Genomic DNA, 20,412 nt, shown 5'->3' with positions numbered 1-20,412 from the left:
AATAAAGCCACTGCGTGCGTAACAAATAAATTTTCGCAAAGCACACAATACATAAAATATCAAGTATGCAATATTAATAAAAGCGTTAATCAATGCATATTGAATTTAATCGATCTCAATTTATTCAGCAAAGGGTTCGTAATCCGTGAGTTAAATAATAATGTAAGTACCAATTTAAACGAGTACTATCACATACATTAGCTAATGCGTCCGGCTGCATCAGTTGACTCGTCGGGCGACTAGCATCCATACTAAAGCCAAACTCAAACTCAAGATTACAGATTGTCTTATCAGTTATCATTTATCACTTTTACTTTTTTACAATTTGTTGCGCTTGAGCGAGATAATACGTAATTAAAATTAATCTAGACAAATTATCGGAATCGATAAATCTATAAGTCGGATTTTGAACCGATAACTGAAAATAGTTAGCTAATAAATAAATAAATAAATAAATAAATTAATTAATTAATTAATTAATTAATAAATAAACAATTAATTTGGTTACATTTTGGGAATTTGCAGCTAAAAGTTGAGTTTGTCATTTTCTAAAGCTTTAAAAGGTACCACAATTAAATAGTATATTTTTAGTATTGTTTTTTTTTTAGAAGTTAAGTCCTTGATTTTTATAGTTGTAAGCTATCCTCGACCTTCACTTGAAACACACCTCTACCACGATCTTTGTCTGCGTTATTCAAGGAATAAGGTAAATAAGGAATAACATTTTCATTAAATTACACACATACTTATCTATTTTTTTTTTTTTAATCCTGCAGTATTTATACTTCCAGTGATATTTTTTATACCTGTAATGCTCTAGGCGATTAAAAATAGTTAATTAAATTTTGATAGCTATTCTCATTATTTTTATTGCACTCCTTTTGGGCCCAAGTGTCGAGCTGAGTTATTGGTTCGATTTTATTGACGCAAGCCAATTAGAATTCCGGTAGAGGCAGTTCTTTTATTTTTAATCCCAATAAAATCAAAATTTTTAGAGTTAATCGCTATTTTCAAAGCCGTCGTGCATGAATGATCAACTTCAAGGCGGTCCAGTGAGAAAAAGGGGCTGTGTATTATTGATTGTATTAAATTATAAATCATTTTTTTTTACTGAGTAATTTTTTATCATAATTGAATTTTTTATTTTTATTTAATTTTTTATTTTTATTTATTGGTTTATTGAAGAAGGTTAGGATTTTTTTATTTGCTTATTAAGAGCATGTAATCGGATTGTTTATTTGAAACACATAAAATGCACTGAAGATTATCAGGCTGACTGTCAATACTCCCAACACTGTTCAAAAAAATTAAACCATAGTTTATTTACTATAGCAAATGAAATTTTTTGTTGATAATTAGTTTTCTATTCAAACCTAGTTGCATTTTAATAATTCTGTCTTATAAGTACTTTTACTTTTACTTTATATTAGTATATAATTTAAATATAATTTAAATTTGGTTATCTTGTCATACTTTAATCATTATTGTAAATTAATTATAAGTCTATATTCATGTAACCCTGTTAATGGTTTAAACTGTTGGGTTTACTATTCAATAAAATAAAAATAAGTAATCTAAACTAAAGTAAAGATTAACCAAAAAATTAAATCAATCTCAAAGATTATATTGGTTGTAAGTTTATGAGTAATTTCTTTATAGTAAAGTTTATTTACTTGAATATATAATTACGCGCGTTTTACGCGTGAACTCTATCTATTTATTTATCATTTTGTTATTTTTTTTCAATGATTAAATTTAAAAATAGAAGAATCAATTTACAAAGGACTTTTGTCCAAAATTTTAATATTCTCTGTCCTACCTACAAATATAAATAATGCTGTGAAGCGGGAAAGAATAGGAGTTACGGTAATTATTACGTAAAGCGTTCCACATTCACGTAACAGGATATTGGTAGGAAAGGATTGAGAAAGGAACGTGGAGAGGATCATCTTAACGTGAGTTTATAGAATATGCGAGAAAAAATTATTAGATAGCTCGGACTGGGATTCGAACCCAGAACCTTCCGAAGACATGTCGGCTACTCTACCATTTGAGCTATCCGGTCTATTATAAATTTCCTTTCGCTTATTCTATATACATTAAGCCACACCGTCCATGTTCTTAAACTACGAGCATTCTTATTTGTAAAACTACTTGAATCATTGCAAGCCTAAAAAGGATAAATTATTCCGGTCGATTCTAAAAAGGAAAGTAAAGTAATTAAAATTTTTTAAGAGTATTTCAATGAAAAAAAAAATAAATAAACTAGTTAAATAATTTTTATTTTTAAATGAAAAAAAATTTTTTATTTTTTTTTTTTCAAAGTTTATTTTATCAAATTTTAATAACTTATTATTCGTAAGAAGTATATAGATAAGATTGATAATAAATAATGAAAAAATACAATATTATTATCCACATAAAGTGATTCAAATAGAATCTTTATTTTACACTGAGAAAAAAAAAATTTTTGTCCAGAAAAAAATTTCTTGGCTCAAAAATCGTTTAAAATAAATTTTGGTTTTTTGACAAAAGAATATCAATATCTATTCGATCAATTCTTGAGATAAGAAAATATATTCTTGAAAATTATCCAGAATGTATATTCTTGTGACAAGAAAATTTTCTCAAGATTAGTACTTTTTTTTCTCAGTGTAAAAAAATCGTATCGAGAGAAGTTTCATTACTTGACAGAGTTTAGTCGCAGGCTAACTATAATGTTGAAACTATTTTATTGTGAGGTTTAAACCTCTGTATTGTCCTTAGTAAAACACATATTTTTCTTCTTAACTAAGACCGTAATATTTGGTTGAACTGTACATAGTAAAATAAAGAGTGTACAACTCAGAGGATCTACACAGAAAAAAAATGTTCTTAAATCAAGTATATAATTTTGAAGAACTTAATATTCTTGATTTAAAAAAATTTTACTTGATTTAAGACAATTACCCTCTTCAAAATTATATTCTTGGTTCAAGAATTTTTCTCTTGAATCAAGTTAATTTTTTTTTCAGTGTAAGGTCAGAAAATCAAGCCTATACAGGCTTTCTTATTCTAGCTGCACAAATGTGCCTTAAATGCGTTTTTCACATTTTAAAACTAATAAAATAAAATATACTATTTTTCTAAAATAAATTTTTCTAAAAAAAAAATATCTAAAATATAAAACTAAAAATTTTGTAACTGAGATTTATTTTTGCTCAAAAAATCCAACATTAATTTATAATATATTTTTATCGTAACTAGATATTTTCTTAATCTCAAATGGATATTTAATTATAAAAAATTATAATTAATTTAGTTTGCTTCTCTTTAATCACTTTTTTCTTTTTTTATTTTATGGAAGTAAAAAAAAATCATTTTAAATTTAACATAAATTTAAAATAATTATAACATAAGATAAATTATTTTAACATTAAAATATATTTAACATAATTTGGATTTTTTTCATCATTTAATTTTTAACATTTTTTTTTATCCACATTAATTGTAAAATACAGAATTTTTTATTTAGCACCAAATACAAGAATTTATTATTATTATTATTATTATTATTTAGTTTTTTATGGGTTTTTTATTACCCTGATGATTGGTTAATAATTTATTTATGGTTATAGGTATATTGGCAATCCAGTCTAACACACTCTTATTTAATATTTTTATGCGATATTTCGCCTCTTGTCCTTACAGGCATTAAATGCCTTAAATGTCTTAAATTAAGTCCTTAAATGTCTTAAATTAAGTCCTTAAATGCCTGTAAGGACAACAGGCGAAATATCGCATAGAAATATTAAATAAGAGTGTGTTAGACTGGATTGCCAATATACCCACAACCATTATTATTATTATTATTATTGAAAATAAAAAAAAATTATTATTGTTATTATTATTATTATTATTATTATTATTGAAAATAAAAAAAAATTATTATTGTTATTATTGTTATTATTATTATTATTATTATTATTATTATTATTATTATTATTATTATTATTATTATTATTATTATTATTATTATTATTATTGAAAATTTAAAAAAATTAAAAATACTAATAATTTTCAAAACTACAAAAGTACTCAAAAAAAATATTAAAATAAAAAATTTTAATTACTAAATCAACATAAATATCATCAATCATTACGGATGACTGAATTTATGTATACAATTAATTTAGCAACAATATAACATACATTAAATATTATCGTAATAATATTTAAATCAATGTATACCGATATCGCTGTTACATATCTACATTATACCAATATATATATACCGCCTATTTACTAATTACATGTCTTCGAAAATAAGTCACATCTGTCGCCTCTACCATAAATTATCTACCCAACAATTATAACAAAAAAAAAAAAAATAATAACAATAATAATAATCAACAATCAACTAAGAGACAAAAAATAAATCAACCTTTCTATCAGATAAAAAATCATATTTTCGTTAGATCGCAAGGTCTGATCCATCACCAAGATAATAATAAAACTTTGAACCTTGAAACTGTATTAAAATTAAAAATTCCATATTAGTAAAAGTTAAAAAAAATAATTTAAATAAGATCAATTTTAATGAATTAAAAAAATCTATAATTTTTTATCGTAACAATGTAATATTATTACTATTATTATTATTATAACAGTTTATTTAAATTCCGATTGAACGATCATAAATGTTAGAGAGTGATCATTAGATTATTCAGTGAACATATAATAATATAAAACAGATACACGAGAGGCCTTGAATATTTGATCATCGGTTTAATACGTACGTTTTATCCACAATCGTTTCATAACGAAGAACGAAGGGACATCCGGTCTCTTATGATTAATGTGCCGTTAATTTTTTACAATCGGATGCGGATAAGATTATTCAATTAAAGGAGTTCAATGCAACACTACCCGGAACAAAACATTTTTTAAAAATTATTTTACAATAAACTTTTATTTATTTATTTTGTGCCCCTGAACTCAGTTGGGGTAAAAATGTTTGTTGTGCTTCTTAGATTACGTTACATTTAAAATTGTAAGGAAGGAGTCGTGTTATAAAAGTGAGTGTCTTACTGCAAGCGGCCAGTACGACGAATATTACAAACGAAGCCGTTGTTTTTAATTTAACAGACGGGTCGTATGTTTATAAATTACTCGCGATAGCTTATCATCCTTTTAGATAGTATTGCTATTAAATGCTCTCTTTGATAAGTAGAGAAGATAGATAATACTGTTCGAAATTTATAATTATTATTTTTCAAAAAATAATTTACAGTGATTTTTTTATTTTCTAATTAGTAGTTTTTTTTAATCCGTAAAAATGGCTCAAGTTATTTCTGGAAAATTGGCAAACACTCATATATCTACAGTTGGGTTCACTAATAATGAAGATTATGCCAATCATAAAAAATTGACTCGTTATTCGGTAATAACTTTTTATTTTTTTTAAAAGAAAATTAAATTTAGAAATTTTAATTTCGTAATTAAATTTATTTTTAAAATTATTAGTATTTTTTTTTATTTATTTAAATTATGAAAAAATTCAATAAAAATTTAATAAACTATATAAATAAATTTGGCTGGATTTTTTAAATTATTAATTTTTATAAATTTAGTTTTTAAATTGTTAGTAATTTTTTTTTATTTATTCAAATTATGAAAAAATTCAATAAAAATTTATTCTTTCATAAAAAAACTATAAAAATAAATTTATTAGATTTATTTAGCTGGATTTTTTGAACTATTTTTATAAATTTATTTTAAAGAAAAAAATTATTTTTAATATTTATTGCAGTAAATTTTAATAATTAAATATTAAAAAAAAAATTTAAGTGTTGAAGATTGAAAAAATAATAGTAAAAAAAAACAAAGCATTAGATGTGTGAAAATTTAACAATTAGCATTATTAATTTATAATTTTTTATTTTTAAAAAAATAATTATAAGCATTTGCAAGATTTTTATAATTATAATAATAAAAAGTGTGAGCATATAATTTAAAAAATTACATTTTTTATTAAAATTTATAATTTTCAATAAAATTTTATTAATAATATTTTAATTGTTTAAAGGCAAAATTTTTTAACGATATTTCTAATTTTTTTTGTTTTTTTAGAAGAAAATTAAATTTATTTTTTTAATTAAATTTATTTTTAAAATTGTTAGTATTTTTTTTTTTAGTATGAAAAAATTCAACAAAAATTTCTTCTTTTATAATAAAATATACAAATAAATTTTTTAGATTTATTTAGCTGGATTTTTTGAATTATTAATTTTTATAAATTTATTTTAAAGAAAAAAAATTATTTTTAATATTTAAATAATTAAATAGTAAAAAAAAAAATTAAAGTAAATATTAATAGTAAAAAATTAAAAATTAGCATTATTAATTTATAATAATTTTTTATTTTTAAAAAAATAATTAAAAGCATTTGCAAGATTTTTATAATTATAATAATAAGTGTGAGAATATAATTTAAAAAATTACATTTTTTATTATTTTCAGTACAATATTTTTTAATAAAATTTTTTTAATAATATTTTAATTGTTTAATGATATTTCTAATTTTAGTAGTAATTAAATTAAAATAATAAGCACATAAATATAATTATAAAATTAATAAAACGATATTATATAATGTTAACAAGTTATAATCACTTAAAATTTTCTCATAAAATAATAATAATAATTTATTAATGATTAATTATGTATTATGACGATTAATTAAATAATTAATAAAACAAGTTTGTGCATACTAAAGTAAATATTTTCACTAAGTAATCTTCATAATTACTCAGTATGTAAATGCAAAAGCCATCTGTTTAATAGAATTGTTTATTTTCATCAAGAACTTCATTAAAAAAAAAAAAAAATAACTTCGATTAATTGCAATAGAACTTAATTTTTCTATTTTTTCACTTTCGATTTAATTATTACACATCATTTAATGATTTACCATCACATTAAATTGAACTTAAGGCCTCTAATTCATAGAATATGATTAATAATTCAATTTAAAAATTAAAAAAAAAAAAAAAACAATAAATTTTTATTTAAAACAAAATTAAGAAAAAAAAATTTTTTTTAAATAATTTATTTCAAAAAAAAATAATTATCAAAAATTTATTTAAAAAATAATCAACTATTAAGAGTAAAAAAAAAGAATAATAAATTTTTATTTAAAACAAAATTAAGAAAAAAATATTTTTTTTAGAATAATTTATTTAAAAAAAAAATAATTACCATTCATAATTATAAAAAAATTATTTAACAAATTAAAAAGAATTATTTAAAAAAAAATTTTTTTTAGAATAATTTATTGAAAAAAAAAAAAAAATTACCATTCATAATTATAAAAAAATTATTTAACAAATTAAAAACAATTATTTAAAACAAAATTAAAAAAAAAAATTTTTTTTAGAATAATTTATCAAAAAAAAAATTACCTTTTGTAATTATAAAAAAATTATTCAACAAATTAAAAACAATGATTTAAAAAACAATCAACTATTACGATTAAAAAAAAAAGAATAATAAATTTTTATTTAAAACAAAATTGAGAAAAAAAAATTTTTTTTAGAATAATTTATTAAAAAAAAATGATTTAAAAAACCACAAACAATTATTCAGAAAAAAAATCAACAATTATGATTAAAAAAAAATGATTTATTTAAATCGAACTATTAACGTCCAATTATCATAACAGCTTCTGTATTACGCAAAGATAATTGATACAAATAATGAGTCTCGGAAAAAGAAAAAAGAAACTTAATCTTGTTTTAAATAAAAATTATCCAACAAAACATAAAATAATGATGAGGTAGGCTAAAAAATTGTAAAAATAAACAAATTAAGGATGATTATTAGGAAGAAATACGATATTTATTGTCAAGATGTCTAGTAATGAGTTGCGTGCGTGTAGTTGGGGCCTTGAGTCTGTAACTTATTCGTACTTGGTTTTGTTATTATTCTATTATTTAATGTCTCTTTTGCATCATTGTATTGTTAGTACACATTGTATATTTATAAGACTCAGATATGTGTGCAATACAATAGAATAGTTGTTACATATAATAATTTAAATTATTAACGAGAGTAATTTATTACCGCGAAACAATGTAGGCCCATAGTGTATGCACCAGCATTGCAATTAGATCCGACTTGGAGCTAAGTTGTCAACTTGAGTGAAAGAAACTAAAGACAAACAGAACAAAGATGTATATCTGCATACATTTCATGCCCATCAATTTATACTATTTAAAATACTTATGTACATACATATGCACACACATTACCTTATTAGTTAAGCTCTTAACTTTTGAGTCGGCTGTTATGTGTAAACATTTATCGCTAAACAAATAGAGTAAAATAATTAGAGAATAAAAATAAATACAAGTATAAATACCAAAATTTAGAAATAAGTATAATAAAGTTATAAAGGCCAGTAGAAGACTAGTCATCAGTTAAGTCTTGTCACAAGCCACTGACATAAAATAAACCATTTTATTCTAAATCGAATTGTCAATTCATCAATACCCACATTCGATTCAGCCTGATCCAATTAGTTTATTTTTCTGGTTTTTTTTTCTTTAATACTGTACTGGCATGGGTAACTCATTTGGAAATTGTTCTAAGTTGGCAGACACGATGGATGAGGCGCCAAGGGATTATTCCATCCAGGTAATCAAGCAAGAAGACAAGCCGGAGGTACTAAAGTTTCTTCGTCGGTTTTTCTTCCGGGACGAGCCGCTTAATGCCAGCATTGAATTGATACCCAGAGGAGAAAACAGCACTTGTGTTCCGCTTGAAGAGTACAGCATGTCGTCTATTGATGAGAATTTGAGCTTGAAGGCCGTTTCTTCTGCTGGGAATATTGTTGGGGTTCAGCTTAATGGTAAATATACTGATTTTTCATTTTTTTAGTTTTTTTTTGTTGTTTGGAGGTATTTATTGGGAGTGTAGAATTATTTTTTATTGGCGTTAAAAATTTCTTGGTTGAGAAATTTGAATTGAAGATGATAGTAAATTTTTTAGAATTTAGAATTTAGTTCTTATTTTGGTCAGATTAAAAATTTCTTGATTAAGAAATTTGGATTAAAAGTAATGTTAGGTTTGTTTTTTAATTTGGTCGGATCAAAAATTACTTTATTAAGAAATTTGAATAAAGGGTGATAGTAAATTTGGTAGAATTAAAATTTAGGAATAAATTTAACGTTAAAATTAATGAAAATTTGATCATTTTTAGGGTTTACTGTATAAATAAATTATTGTGAAGAAATTTGAATTGAATATAATGGTAAATTTGTTAGAATTTATTTTTTATTTTCGTCAGGTCAAAAACTACTTGATTAAGAAATTTGAATTGAAAGTAATTGTAAATTTAGGAGAATTGAAATTTAAAAATAAATATAATATTGAAATTAATGGAAATTTGATGATTTTTTGGGTTTATTGGATAAATAAATTATTGTGAAAAAATAGCTTGATTAAAAAATTTGAATTGAAAATAATAGTAATTTTTTTAGAATTTATTTTTTATTTTGGTCGGATTAAAAATTGCTTGATTAAGAAATTTGAATAAAGAGTGATAGTAAATTTGGTAGAATTAAAATTTAGAAATAACCCTGGCGGTTTCGGCAACACGGTGAAAGCACGGTTAATTCACGGTCGTTTCACCGTATAAGATTCGTTTTTATCGAGCGATTTGTCAGTCAGCATCGGATACCATTGTAAAAGACGTCTACTATAAATTTATCAAATATATACGGTGATTTCACGATGCAAACATTAGTTATGAACCTCTAAGTAATAGAGAAGTGACCCTGATAGCCAAGTTGGCCGCAACTTTCTGCCAATTTACTGCCGCAACTTGTCACCAAGTTGGCGGCAACTCTTGGAAATGAACTCGGTTGTTCACCAAGTTGACACCAAGTTGTCGGCAAAAGTTGCTTCTGAAACATTTTCACACCAAGTTGACGACAAGTTTCTCAAGAAATTTGGCGACATATTGCGGCAGTAGATTGGGCTCTTTTTTCTCAGAAACTTGTCGCCAACTTGACGCCAACAGTTACAAATTCGAAAGTTGACCGCAAGTTGTCGCTAAGTTGGTGGTAACTATCTGACACCAACTTGGTTGGTCTGAAACTCTGGCTATCAGGGGAGTAATAAACGTCTGTTTTGAGACAGTTGATGTACCGACTGTGAGTGCAGAAAAAATGAATGTACGCAAGTGAATCTACGACACATTATGACCGACACTGTACGCTCAATATACTGTCAAATCACGGAAAATTCACCCTACTGTCACAAACAATAAAATAAAAATAATAATTCTGACAGTTCAAGACCGGGACTCGAACCCGGGTTGGTTAGTTGCGCGCCCATCGCTCTACCAGTTAAGCTATCTGAGACACTGCCAGAAGATTTTATTTAGTCACCTGATAAGGTGTCAAAACTTAGTCATTTTTTTTTTCATTTTACAGATAAAAATAGCTTAAATAAATTTATATTTCTTCCGTAAATTCAACATAATAATCGTAATTAATGATTCAAATTTTTGATAATTATGAAAATCTTGATTTTGAAATTACGGTGAAATTATTAATTGCATAAAAAAAGTTCTGGAAAAGAAATTGCTTAAAATTTAATTAAAAAAAAAAAATATCTCATAATAATTTTCCTTGATAATAAACAATTTTGCCGTAATTTTGAAATTAAAATTTTCGTCTAATAAAATACTCAAATCCTTAATAATGGATCCGAATTTGTCGAATTACAGTGAAAATATTAGAGGTATAGAAAATATGTTAAAAGTTGAGTTTAAAATGAATAATAATTTATTAACTAATGAATTGTTGAAAAAAATATTTCCGATTAAAAAAAAACAATAGTTATTATTACATTTGTCATAAACAAAAAGTATTATGGTTCTTCATTTAAAACTATGAAAAAAATTCAACACTTGCTGTAGGTCATAAACTCTTCGGAAAAGTATTGAAATAATGGATTTTACTTTGAAATAAACAAAATTGCAATAATTTAATTTTTTTTTTTTCAAATTTTTCATCCCGAGTATTTACTGAAAATTCTCATTTGCCTATCTTTTTATTTACTTTGAGAATTTTTAATGAAATAAAAAAAAAACATAGTCAGCACTTACTTATCGTTGACTTGCAAAAATTTCTAACTTACCGATATTATACGCTCGTTTCACTTACAGACCACTGTGCTACGGTTTTTTGACAATTTATATGTTTTCGAATGACAGACGATCGATTGATGATCTACGATTATTGCTTAGGTAAAAAATCGGGGTAACCAAGTAAAAATTTTGTTTTTCGACGAGTGAAGTATAATAACTGTACAGAATAAAAATCATAAAGTAACAGTGAAAAATTTTCACAACGATACTCGTCAGACACTGTCAAACGACGGTCGTTCGATAGTCAAGCGACGATCATTTATCAACACTGTGAATTTACGGTGCATTCACCGTCGTTTGACGATCATTTTATCGTGACCACGAATCCGCCAGGGAAATATAACATTAAAATTAATTCTTCTAACCCGTTATCACCTATTCGGTCATTTTTATGCTAGTATAAATCTAATTTCAAGTGGATGGAAATTTCCATCTTCACTAACGATTTGAGACAATTCGTCTTCGGATAGTTAGGTCGATGGGTAACCATCGAACTTGAACACTAGTTAGCTGGTGAATGCTAGTATCTGTTCGACTATATGTTAAGTATTAACGATGGAAAGCTACTGAGAATAAAGGGCAACTTTTTGAAAAAAATCCATGAAAAATTAACCAACGGTAGCTTAACTGGTAAAAGTCCTGACATGTAATCGGGGAGATCCAGGTTCGATTCCTGGCTTGGTTAATTTTTCATGGATTTTTTTCAAAAAGTTGCCCTTTATTCTCAGTAGCTTTCCATCGTTAATACTTAACATATAGTCGAACAGATACTAGCATTCACCAGCTAACTAGTGTTCAAGTTCGATGGTTACCCATCGACCTAACTATCCGAAGACGAATTGTCTCAAATCGTTAGTGAAGATGGAAATTTCCATCCACTTGAAATTAGATTTATACTAGCATAAAAATGACCGAATAGGTGATAACGGGTTAGAAGAATTATAATAAATCACGGTTGATAAAATTAATAAAAAGATTAAAATTAATGAAAATTTGATCATTTTTAGGGTTTATTGGATAAATAAATTATTGTGAAAGAATTTGAATTAAAAATAATAATAAATTTGTTAGAATTTATTTTAGATTTTGGTCAGGTCAAAAATTACTTGATTGAGAAATTTTAATAAAGGGTGACAGTAAATTTGGTAGAATTAAAATTTAAAAATAAATGTAACATTCAAATTAGTAGAAATTGAATTATTTTAAGGGTTTATTGTAGAAAAAAATTATTGTGAAAAAATAGCTTGATTAGAAAATTTGAATTGAAAATAATAGTAAATTTGTTAGAATTTATTTTTGATTTTGGTTAGGTCAAAAATTACTTAATTAAGAAATTTGATTAGAAAATAATAGTTAATTTATTGGAATTTATTTTTGATTTTGGTCAAGTCAAAAATTACTTAATTGAGAAATTTGGATTAAAAGTAATAATAAATTTATGAGAATTAAAATTTAAAAATAAACATAACATTCAAATTAATAGAAATTTGATTGTTTTTAGGGTTTATTACATAAAAAAATGTATTTAAATTTATTTTTGATTTTGGTCTGATCAAAAATTACTTTATTCACAAATTTGATATTAAAAATATTGATAAATTTATTAGAATTAAAATTTACAGAATATAACATTAAAATTAATGAACACTCGATCATTTTTAGGGTTTTTTTTTATTTAAATAAATTATCATAAAAAATTTAAGATAAAAAATTCCATAAATAAGAAGTTAAAGAAATTCTAAGTATACTTTTTTTTAAATATTATTTTTATAAGACTATTTTTAATTGAAAAATTAATTCCAAAAAATTAAATACTAATTTTGGTATTATAAAAATTAAATTAAAAAATAAAATTATTGAAAAATGTGAAATTAATTTAATTTTAAGTTTGCTATTTTTTAATTTATAATTGATTCCTAAGATTAAAATTATAAAAAATTACTCACGATACAATTATTTTTATTTGAATAAAAATTTATAAAATTAAACTTTAATAAGCACTTAAAATTTTAAAAAGACTACTGCAATTTATTAATAATTAATAAGACAAGAAAAAACTGATTATTTTAATTGTAATAATTAATTATTTATGAGTATTTTTTTTTCCTACATTACAATTGTATAATAATTTAATTAAAACAATAGCATCGAAAAATTAGTTTGAAATATTTTTATAAAGAAAAAAACAACTAAAGTGTTAATTAAGATTTCAAGAAAATGACCGCAATTTTTCAATTATAAAAGACCATAAAATGTAATGAACTGTAAAATAGATTAATTGAAATTATGAGATTCGAATTATAAAAAACTAAAAGAAATATTTTTATATATAAATAAAATTTATGAAAAATTACAAAACTAAGTATAAAAAAGTAAAATTAATCTTGAAGAAAAAATTAGAAGAAGAATTTTAATCGCAATTGAGAATAAATGGCTGAGCATTGAAGTAAATTAAACCGATACGATTTACGGTCATAGATTAATTCCTCAATGAAATCATTCAACTGGACGTAATAAAAATTAAAATTCAGTTCTCATTAAATTAAATCATCATTAAATAAATAAAAATAACAATTATAAAACTCATTATTACATTATATTTTTATTTAAATATAATCTAATGTTGATTTATTTATTCTTATAAATAAATAATTTATTTAGTAATGTGCATTAATTTTTTATAGCAATTATATAAAAAAAAAGTTATATAAATTTAATATTTAATAGATAAATATTTTTTATTCATGCCAAAAACTTACGGCCAAATAGTGAATAAAATATAAATTTTTTAAAAATCTTAATTTTTAAATTATGCCTTTCTTATTGGTCCTACAAAAAATTATAAGAGACATTTGTAAGAAAATTAAGTTTTGAATAATCTTTATTTAAGAAATTTTTTTATATAACCATTATTTTCACCTCAATATAAAAAATTTGTCACCATTTATTATTAATAATTATTTTAAAATTAAAGAAAAAATTCTGGCTACATTAATCACACAAAAACAGTTTTGATGCTTTCAAAATAAATTTACTTTTATATATCGCGTGCCTAGAGGTAAAAGGTCGTATAGCTAAGGGTTAATAGGGATTTGTGCTGAAAGGGCGTATAAAAAAATTTTTTTTGCCATTCGTTTTGAAATTGTCTGAAACGTAAAAATATTTGAAAAAAAAAGAAGTTGGTATCCTAAAGCTGAATGGGCGTATCTCAAGACAAGTACTACTTAAAGGTAAAAGGGCGCATAGAAAAAAATTGTAGTTTTGATACCAAATGTTAAATAATAGTTTCACAAGACAAGTTATATAAATAATAGTTTAAAAAAACTAAAAACACGCTTTTTATAGAAAACCAAATTAAAAAATAGAAAATAAATTTAAATTAAGAATAGTGTTAAAAATTTCAATAAATATAAATTAATAATAGTGTAAATAAAAAAAATGTATTTTATTTTAAAAAAAGCGTGAGGTGCATGGTGTCAATAGTTATAAATATTTTATTGACAGATATGAGTAGAGTGATTATCATTTTGATAATATCTTAAAAGCACCCCACGCTTTTTTAAAATAAAATACATTTTTTATTTACACTATTATTAATTTATATTTATTGAAATTTTTAACACTATTCTTAATTTAAATTTATTTTCTATTTTTTAGTTTGGTTTTCTATAAAAGCGTGTTTTTAGTTTTTAAACTATTATTTATTTTTTACTTTTTAGTTTGGTTTATTTATAAAAGCGTGATTTTTTAGTTTTTTTAAACTATTATTTGTTGATTATCAAAAATATTCAGGCGCGCAAATTACCCACGGAGAGTTACATACTGACATACTGACATACTGACATACAAGTGAAGCTAATAAAAAATAATTATTTATAAATCCACAGATTCGGTAGAATCTGGCGCCAAGTTCCGTTCAAATCCGTTGTAAACGGAGCGCCAGACTACCGACTGTGTTTACTGTAAGCAGAACGGTATTTTGAGGTTGCAAAATTTTATTTAATTCTACGGTACTTTTTATTCCTAAATTGTATATTATAACAGTAATTAATACTTTATTTGACTGTTATTAATTAATTATATTCACTTATAACAATTAATCTACTTGAAATTATTAAATTTAATCCGCACAAACTATAGCAACGCAAAAATTTCGATCCTGACTTTTTTTCGATGAGCAAAGTGATCTGCCACAGACTAAATAATTCGAGAATGCATAGTAATCCTTCATTAGATGGGAAACTACAGTTAAAAAAAGATATTTCACAGCTTGCATCTACACCCGCCAGGGTGCGCTGGAATTATTTTTACATAAACTGTAGTTTCAAGGGGATAGTTTGCTATAAAAAATGCAACCAACGCGAGATTTTAGTTGGTACCAATTGTAAATTTTTATTATAATTACAAAAATACTAAAATCCGAACAAAACAGTTTCACTGTAAAAATCGCGCCAAGTCCACGTTCATAAGACTATTAAGAAATTTGTTTTTTTTACAAAAATATATAAAATAAAAAAATTAAAAATCCAAGTAACCGATATGATTGTTTATGATTTTCGGAAATTAAAAAATTGTGTTATAAATTTAAAAATTAAGAAAAAATTTTGGAACGTACTTGGTGTGCGTCATTGTGTATTTCAATTTTTTAAAGTCCTAGTAAATAGATTTTACGAATTTTATTAAAAGTAAAATATTTTGCAAACCGCGCAGACTAAATACGTTCCAAATTTTTTTAATTTTTAAATTTGTAACAAAATTTTTTTTAATTTCCGAAAATCATAAACAATCATATCGGTTACTCGGATTTTTTAATTTTTTTATTTTGTATCTTTTTGTAAAGAAAAAAAAAATTTTTTTTTCCTAATAGTCTTATGAACGTGGACTTGGCGCGACTTTTTTACAGTGAAACTGTTTTTGTTCGGATATTATAAATACGGAGAATCAGAGTTCGATTTCGGAGAGCGAGCCTGAGAAACGGCTACCAGAACCAAGGAAGGCCGCAGGCGCGCAGATTACCCACGGAGAGTTACATACTGACATACTGACAAACTGACATACAAGTGAAGCTAATATAAAGCGTGTAATTAAAATAACGGCCTCATATACAAAGTTTGATATAAACAATTAGAAAATAAATCAATCAAAAACAAATTACGTAAAAATTAAGTAATTAATTTAAAGTAAAAATTACGTAATTAATTAAATCACGCGTACTTCATTGTTTTTTTGGATATATTTTCTTTTTTAACTTTAAAAAATTGTATAGTTGAGGTTTTACGCCGCTACTACCACAGAAAAGTTTTTTTTTCACATTTTTAAACTACGAATATGATCTTTTGTAAACTAGCCGAAAAAAAATTATACGCCCTTTCACCTTTAGATCACCAAAATTTCGAATTCTTAAAAGTAAAAGGACGTATAATTAAAGACATACGCCCTTTTACCTTTGCAATTTTAAGCGTACACTGATAGAAGGATTTAGTTCTATTTAATAAGATTTAGTAACAGATACTGATTGATTTAATAACAAACCTTTCATTACCAAATATTTATTAATAGCCCGTGTAAAAAAAAATCGTCTTAAAATTGTCTTAAAATTGTCGTTCGTTTAAGATCTTAAAGGTGACACAAACCAAGACTATTTTAAGACTCTTTTAAGACACCAAAAAAAAAAATTCCGAGAGCAGATTTTTGAAATTTTGGTTCTCGAATTTGTTGTGAAAATTAATTTTTAGACATTTTTTAGATGATTTTACGACTTTCTAACCGCAATATTTTTGAGTAAGATGATTTTAAATAGAATTTAAAATTGTTAAAAAATTATCATCTGACTTTAAAAAATCTTAAAATAGTCTTAAAAAAATTATTAAAAAATTTCCAGGCTATTTTAAGATATCACAATGACAGCTCCGGAAAATTATTATGGAGCGTATATAGCAAAGGAATATAGCAGGTCGGAATATAGCAAAATTTTTCAGAAGTTGCGGCATGAGAACGGCTACAATAGTTAGATTTTTATGAAATCTACTAAAAATATTTGTTAAGGACTAAAAAGTGGTGTCTAATAAATGATTTGTTAAATATTAATAAATATTTTTAACTATAAACAAATCCTTCTATCAGTATATCTACGCCCTTTTGACTTTAGTAACGCGACATGTATAAATTTTTGAGCCAATGCTATTTAAATTTATTAATAAATCTACCTAAAATTTTAATTCTTAAAAACTGCTTAATAAGTACCTAAATTTCTAATAACTTGATTAAAATTTACAAAATTAAATTAATAATTATTTGCGCTCGAATAAACAAACCTCAAGTCCAAAAACCCATTCCTTAAATTACTAGTTTGATAATAATAAAATATAATAATAAAATTAATTTATGAAATAGTTATATTTAAAAAAAAAAAAACTAAGAAAAGATTATAAAAAAATGCTTGTGGATAATAATATATATATTTATGTAATTATTAAAGGAGTTAAAGTGAGTGAATAAATTACATAGAACGCAAATGTACAATCGTTGAATATTCAACTCAATTGATCACGTAGTAATTAATTTTCTTAACGGTTTTTATTTATATTTTATAGAAGAATTTTTTATAATGTTATTTTAATTATTATTGTCAATGCTAAGATCACTCTTTTTTATTATACGTCTGGTGATTTTTTTTATCTTATTAAAAGTACAATAAGTCCCGGTTATTGCTGCGCTGATCCATTCACTCTGATTGCAGAATACGCTAGACAATAATAATAATAATAAAAATAAAAATAACAGATTTACACTTGCACATAAATTTATTTATATTATTCATTATATATAATTAACGATTGCTTTTATTGATTACAAGTGTTTACATTTTTAAAATTGTGTTTTATTTTTAACGATTTAATCTTCCGCTAACACGAGACTCGGATTAATTAGTGTCATGTTATTAACGAGTAAAAAAAATTATCGGTATTAATTTAAGTTAATTGTAGTCCAAGCGACACTTTGATACTTTGTACTAATAACGTCAAGATTTTTACCGCAGATTAAAAATAATAACAATCTGAATGGTTTAATTTTTTGATATTACGGCAAAAATATTGGTTTTATGAAAATTTTTTTCAAACAAAAGTTGTTTAAAATTTAATTTTATAAAAAAAGTGTCTTATGTTTTTTTCTTATAATCAATAATTTTCCCTTAATTTCAAAAGTAAGATTTATAATTATTATAGAACAAAATTTGAACCTTTAATTATGAATCTTAATTTTGGAAATACAGCGAAAATATTGATTTTTTTTAATTAAAAAACATTTTTTTTTATAAAATTAAATTTTAGACAACTTTTATATAAATTTTGTAGGATCAATATTTTTGCCGCAATATTAAAAATTTGTTTTAAAATTGCGGCAAAAATTTCGGTGTTAACTATTAGATATAAAAAAAAATCGATTGCATAATATAAATTATTTTATGATTATTATTAAAGATCGGTGTAATCTATATTATTAAGAGAATATGCTCTAACTCTAGATACATAATTAAGAAATGACCTTGTATCGTGTGAAATATTGACATTTTTAAAGATATAAGCTCATCCCGATGTTACACTCATCAAGACCTTTCATTTGAGTACCCACATAAATTTTTCATATATTTTATATATTTATATATTCCACAAATACCATATATATAAAATATATAAAAAATGCCATGTGGGTACTTAAATGAAAAGTCTCAATGAGTGTGACATCGAAATGAGTTTATATCTTAAAAAATGTCAATAATTAAGAAATGACCTTGTATCTTTTGAAATATTGACATTTTTAAAGATATAAGATCATCCCGATGTTACACTCATCGAGACCTTTCATTTGAGTACCTACATCAATTTTTCATATATATTATATATATATATATATGTATATATGAAAAATATATCAAAAATGCGTGTGGGTACTCAAATGAAAACTCTTGAAGAGTGTAACATCGGGATGAGCTTATATCTTTAAAAATGTCAATAATTAAGAAATGACCTTGTATCTTTTGAAATATTGACATTTTTAAAGATATAAGATCATCCCGATGTTACACTCATCGAGACCTTTCATTTGAGTACCTACATCAATTTTTCATATATTTATACATATTATATATATATATGTATATATGAAAAATATATCAAAAATGCATGTGGGTACTCAAATGAAAGCTCTTGATGAGTGTAACATCGGGATGAGCTTATATCTTTAAAAATGTCAATAATTAAGAAAGTACAGTGCAATTTAATCAAAGTCATTTAATAAAGCAAAATTTTACTTATTTATAGTTCACAAGTCACGGCAGTCACATAGTGACTGCAAGGTTGCTAGTGTACTTTATTTGAATAATAAGTACCACCTGTAATGCAATGTAATGTAGAGTGTCCTTAATTTATATTTAATTACAGGTACTACCGTTAAACCGGAAGACACAGACGAGCCAGATTTTATTAAGAATTGCGACAATTTTAAATTCAAAAAAATTCTCAGATTGTTGCATCACGTCGACAGGAAGGCTGCTGTTCTTGACCGGTATCCCGGGAGCAAAATTTTAGACGTTAAAATTATTTCCGTTGACAGCGGCTGTCGTGGCCAGGGAATTGCAGCTGCACTTTGTCAAAAGACTGTGTAAGTTATTTTTTTTGTATGATTACTGCATTACTGTAATTAATTTTAGTATTTTTAATTTATAATTAAAAAAAAAACAATAATTTTTTATTAAAAAATTTTTAACAAAAAAAAGTTTCCCAACTTTCACTAAATACTTTTTCCAAGGTACACCCCAAGAAAAAAAATAAAAACCACATATATCATTACCTCTTAAGGTACAAGAATAAATATATGATATGAAAGTAATAAAATAAAGTGATGAAACAATTAATAATTATTAAATTACAGAGATATCGCCAAGGAATTAAATTACAATTATATCCGCACCGATGCAAGTTCTCACTACACCGCAAAACTGTGCAAGCGTCTAGGCTTCGAGCAAATATTCGAACTCATGTACCAGGATTACGTTGACAGTAATGGAAAGCCGATCTTTACACCTGCTTACCCTCACACTTGTATAAGTACCTTCATTAAAAAATTATGATCCAGCTTATTATTATTACACCGTCTCAAGTACAATTAAGTTAAAAAAATTCATTAAATTAAATATTATAATTTAAATTAATAAA

The 20,412-nt window shown here is 24.1% G+C and overlaps 1 protein-coding gene across 3 annotated transcripts; it reads left to right on the top strand.

Annotated features, from left to right (window-relative positions):
• Positions 1-220: 220 nt before the first annotated feature.
• On the top strand, positions 221-20,412 carry LOC123261092 (arylalkylamine N-acetyltransferase 1-like). 3 transcript variants are annotated; one of them, XM_044722582.1, is made up of 5 exons: positions 221-563; positions 633-706; positions 8,632-8,890; positions 19,639-19,858; positions 20,129-20,412. In XM_044722582.1, exons 3-5 carry the CDS (start codon positions 8,644-8,646, stop codon positions 20,325-20,327), a joined length of 666 nt encoding a protein of 221 aa, XP_044578517.1. In that variant the 5' UTR covers positions 221-563; positions 633-706; positions 8,632-8,643; the 3' UTR covers positions 20,328-20,412. The 3 variants fall into 3 exon arrangements, with proteins under 3 accessions (XP_044578517.1, XP_044578518.1, XP_044578516.1); XM_044722583.1 differs by lacking the exon at positions 633-706; XM_044722581.1 differs by lacking the exons at positions 221-563; positions 633-706 and adding an exon at positions 5,081-5,422.

Source organism: Cotesia glomerata, linkage group LG3, assembly GCF_020080835.1.
Source record: "Cotesia glomerata isolate CgM1 linkage group LG3, MPM_Cglom_v2.3, whole genome shotgun sequence".
In the NCBI taxonomy this organism is placed as follows: domain Eukaryota; kingdom Metazoa; phylum Arthropoda; class Insecta; order Hymenoptera; family Braconidae; genus Cotesia; species Cotesia glomerata.
The sequence above is the reverse complement of the archived record's forward strand: the minus strand, read 5'-3'. Positions and strand labels throughout refer to the sequence as shown.

What these genes read in the sequence shown, in the direction of transcription:
- LOC123261092 (XM_044722581.1), top strand. Translation starts at nt 5,318, where the DNA reads ATGGCTCAAGTTATTTCTGGAAAATTGGCAAACACTCATATATCTACA. An exon ending in TGTTGGGGTTCAGCTTAATG is followed by an intron (nt 8,891 to 19,638) that starts GTAAATATACTG and finishes ATTTAATTACAG; the next exon opens with GTACTACCGTTAAACCGGAA. An exon ending in GCACTTTGTCAAAAGACTGT is followed by an intron (nt 19,859 to 20,128) that starts GTAAGTTATTTT and finishes ATTAAATTACAG; the next exon opens with AGATATCGCCAAGGAATTAA.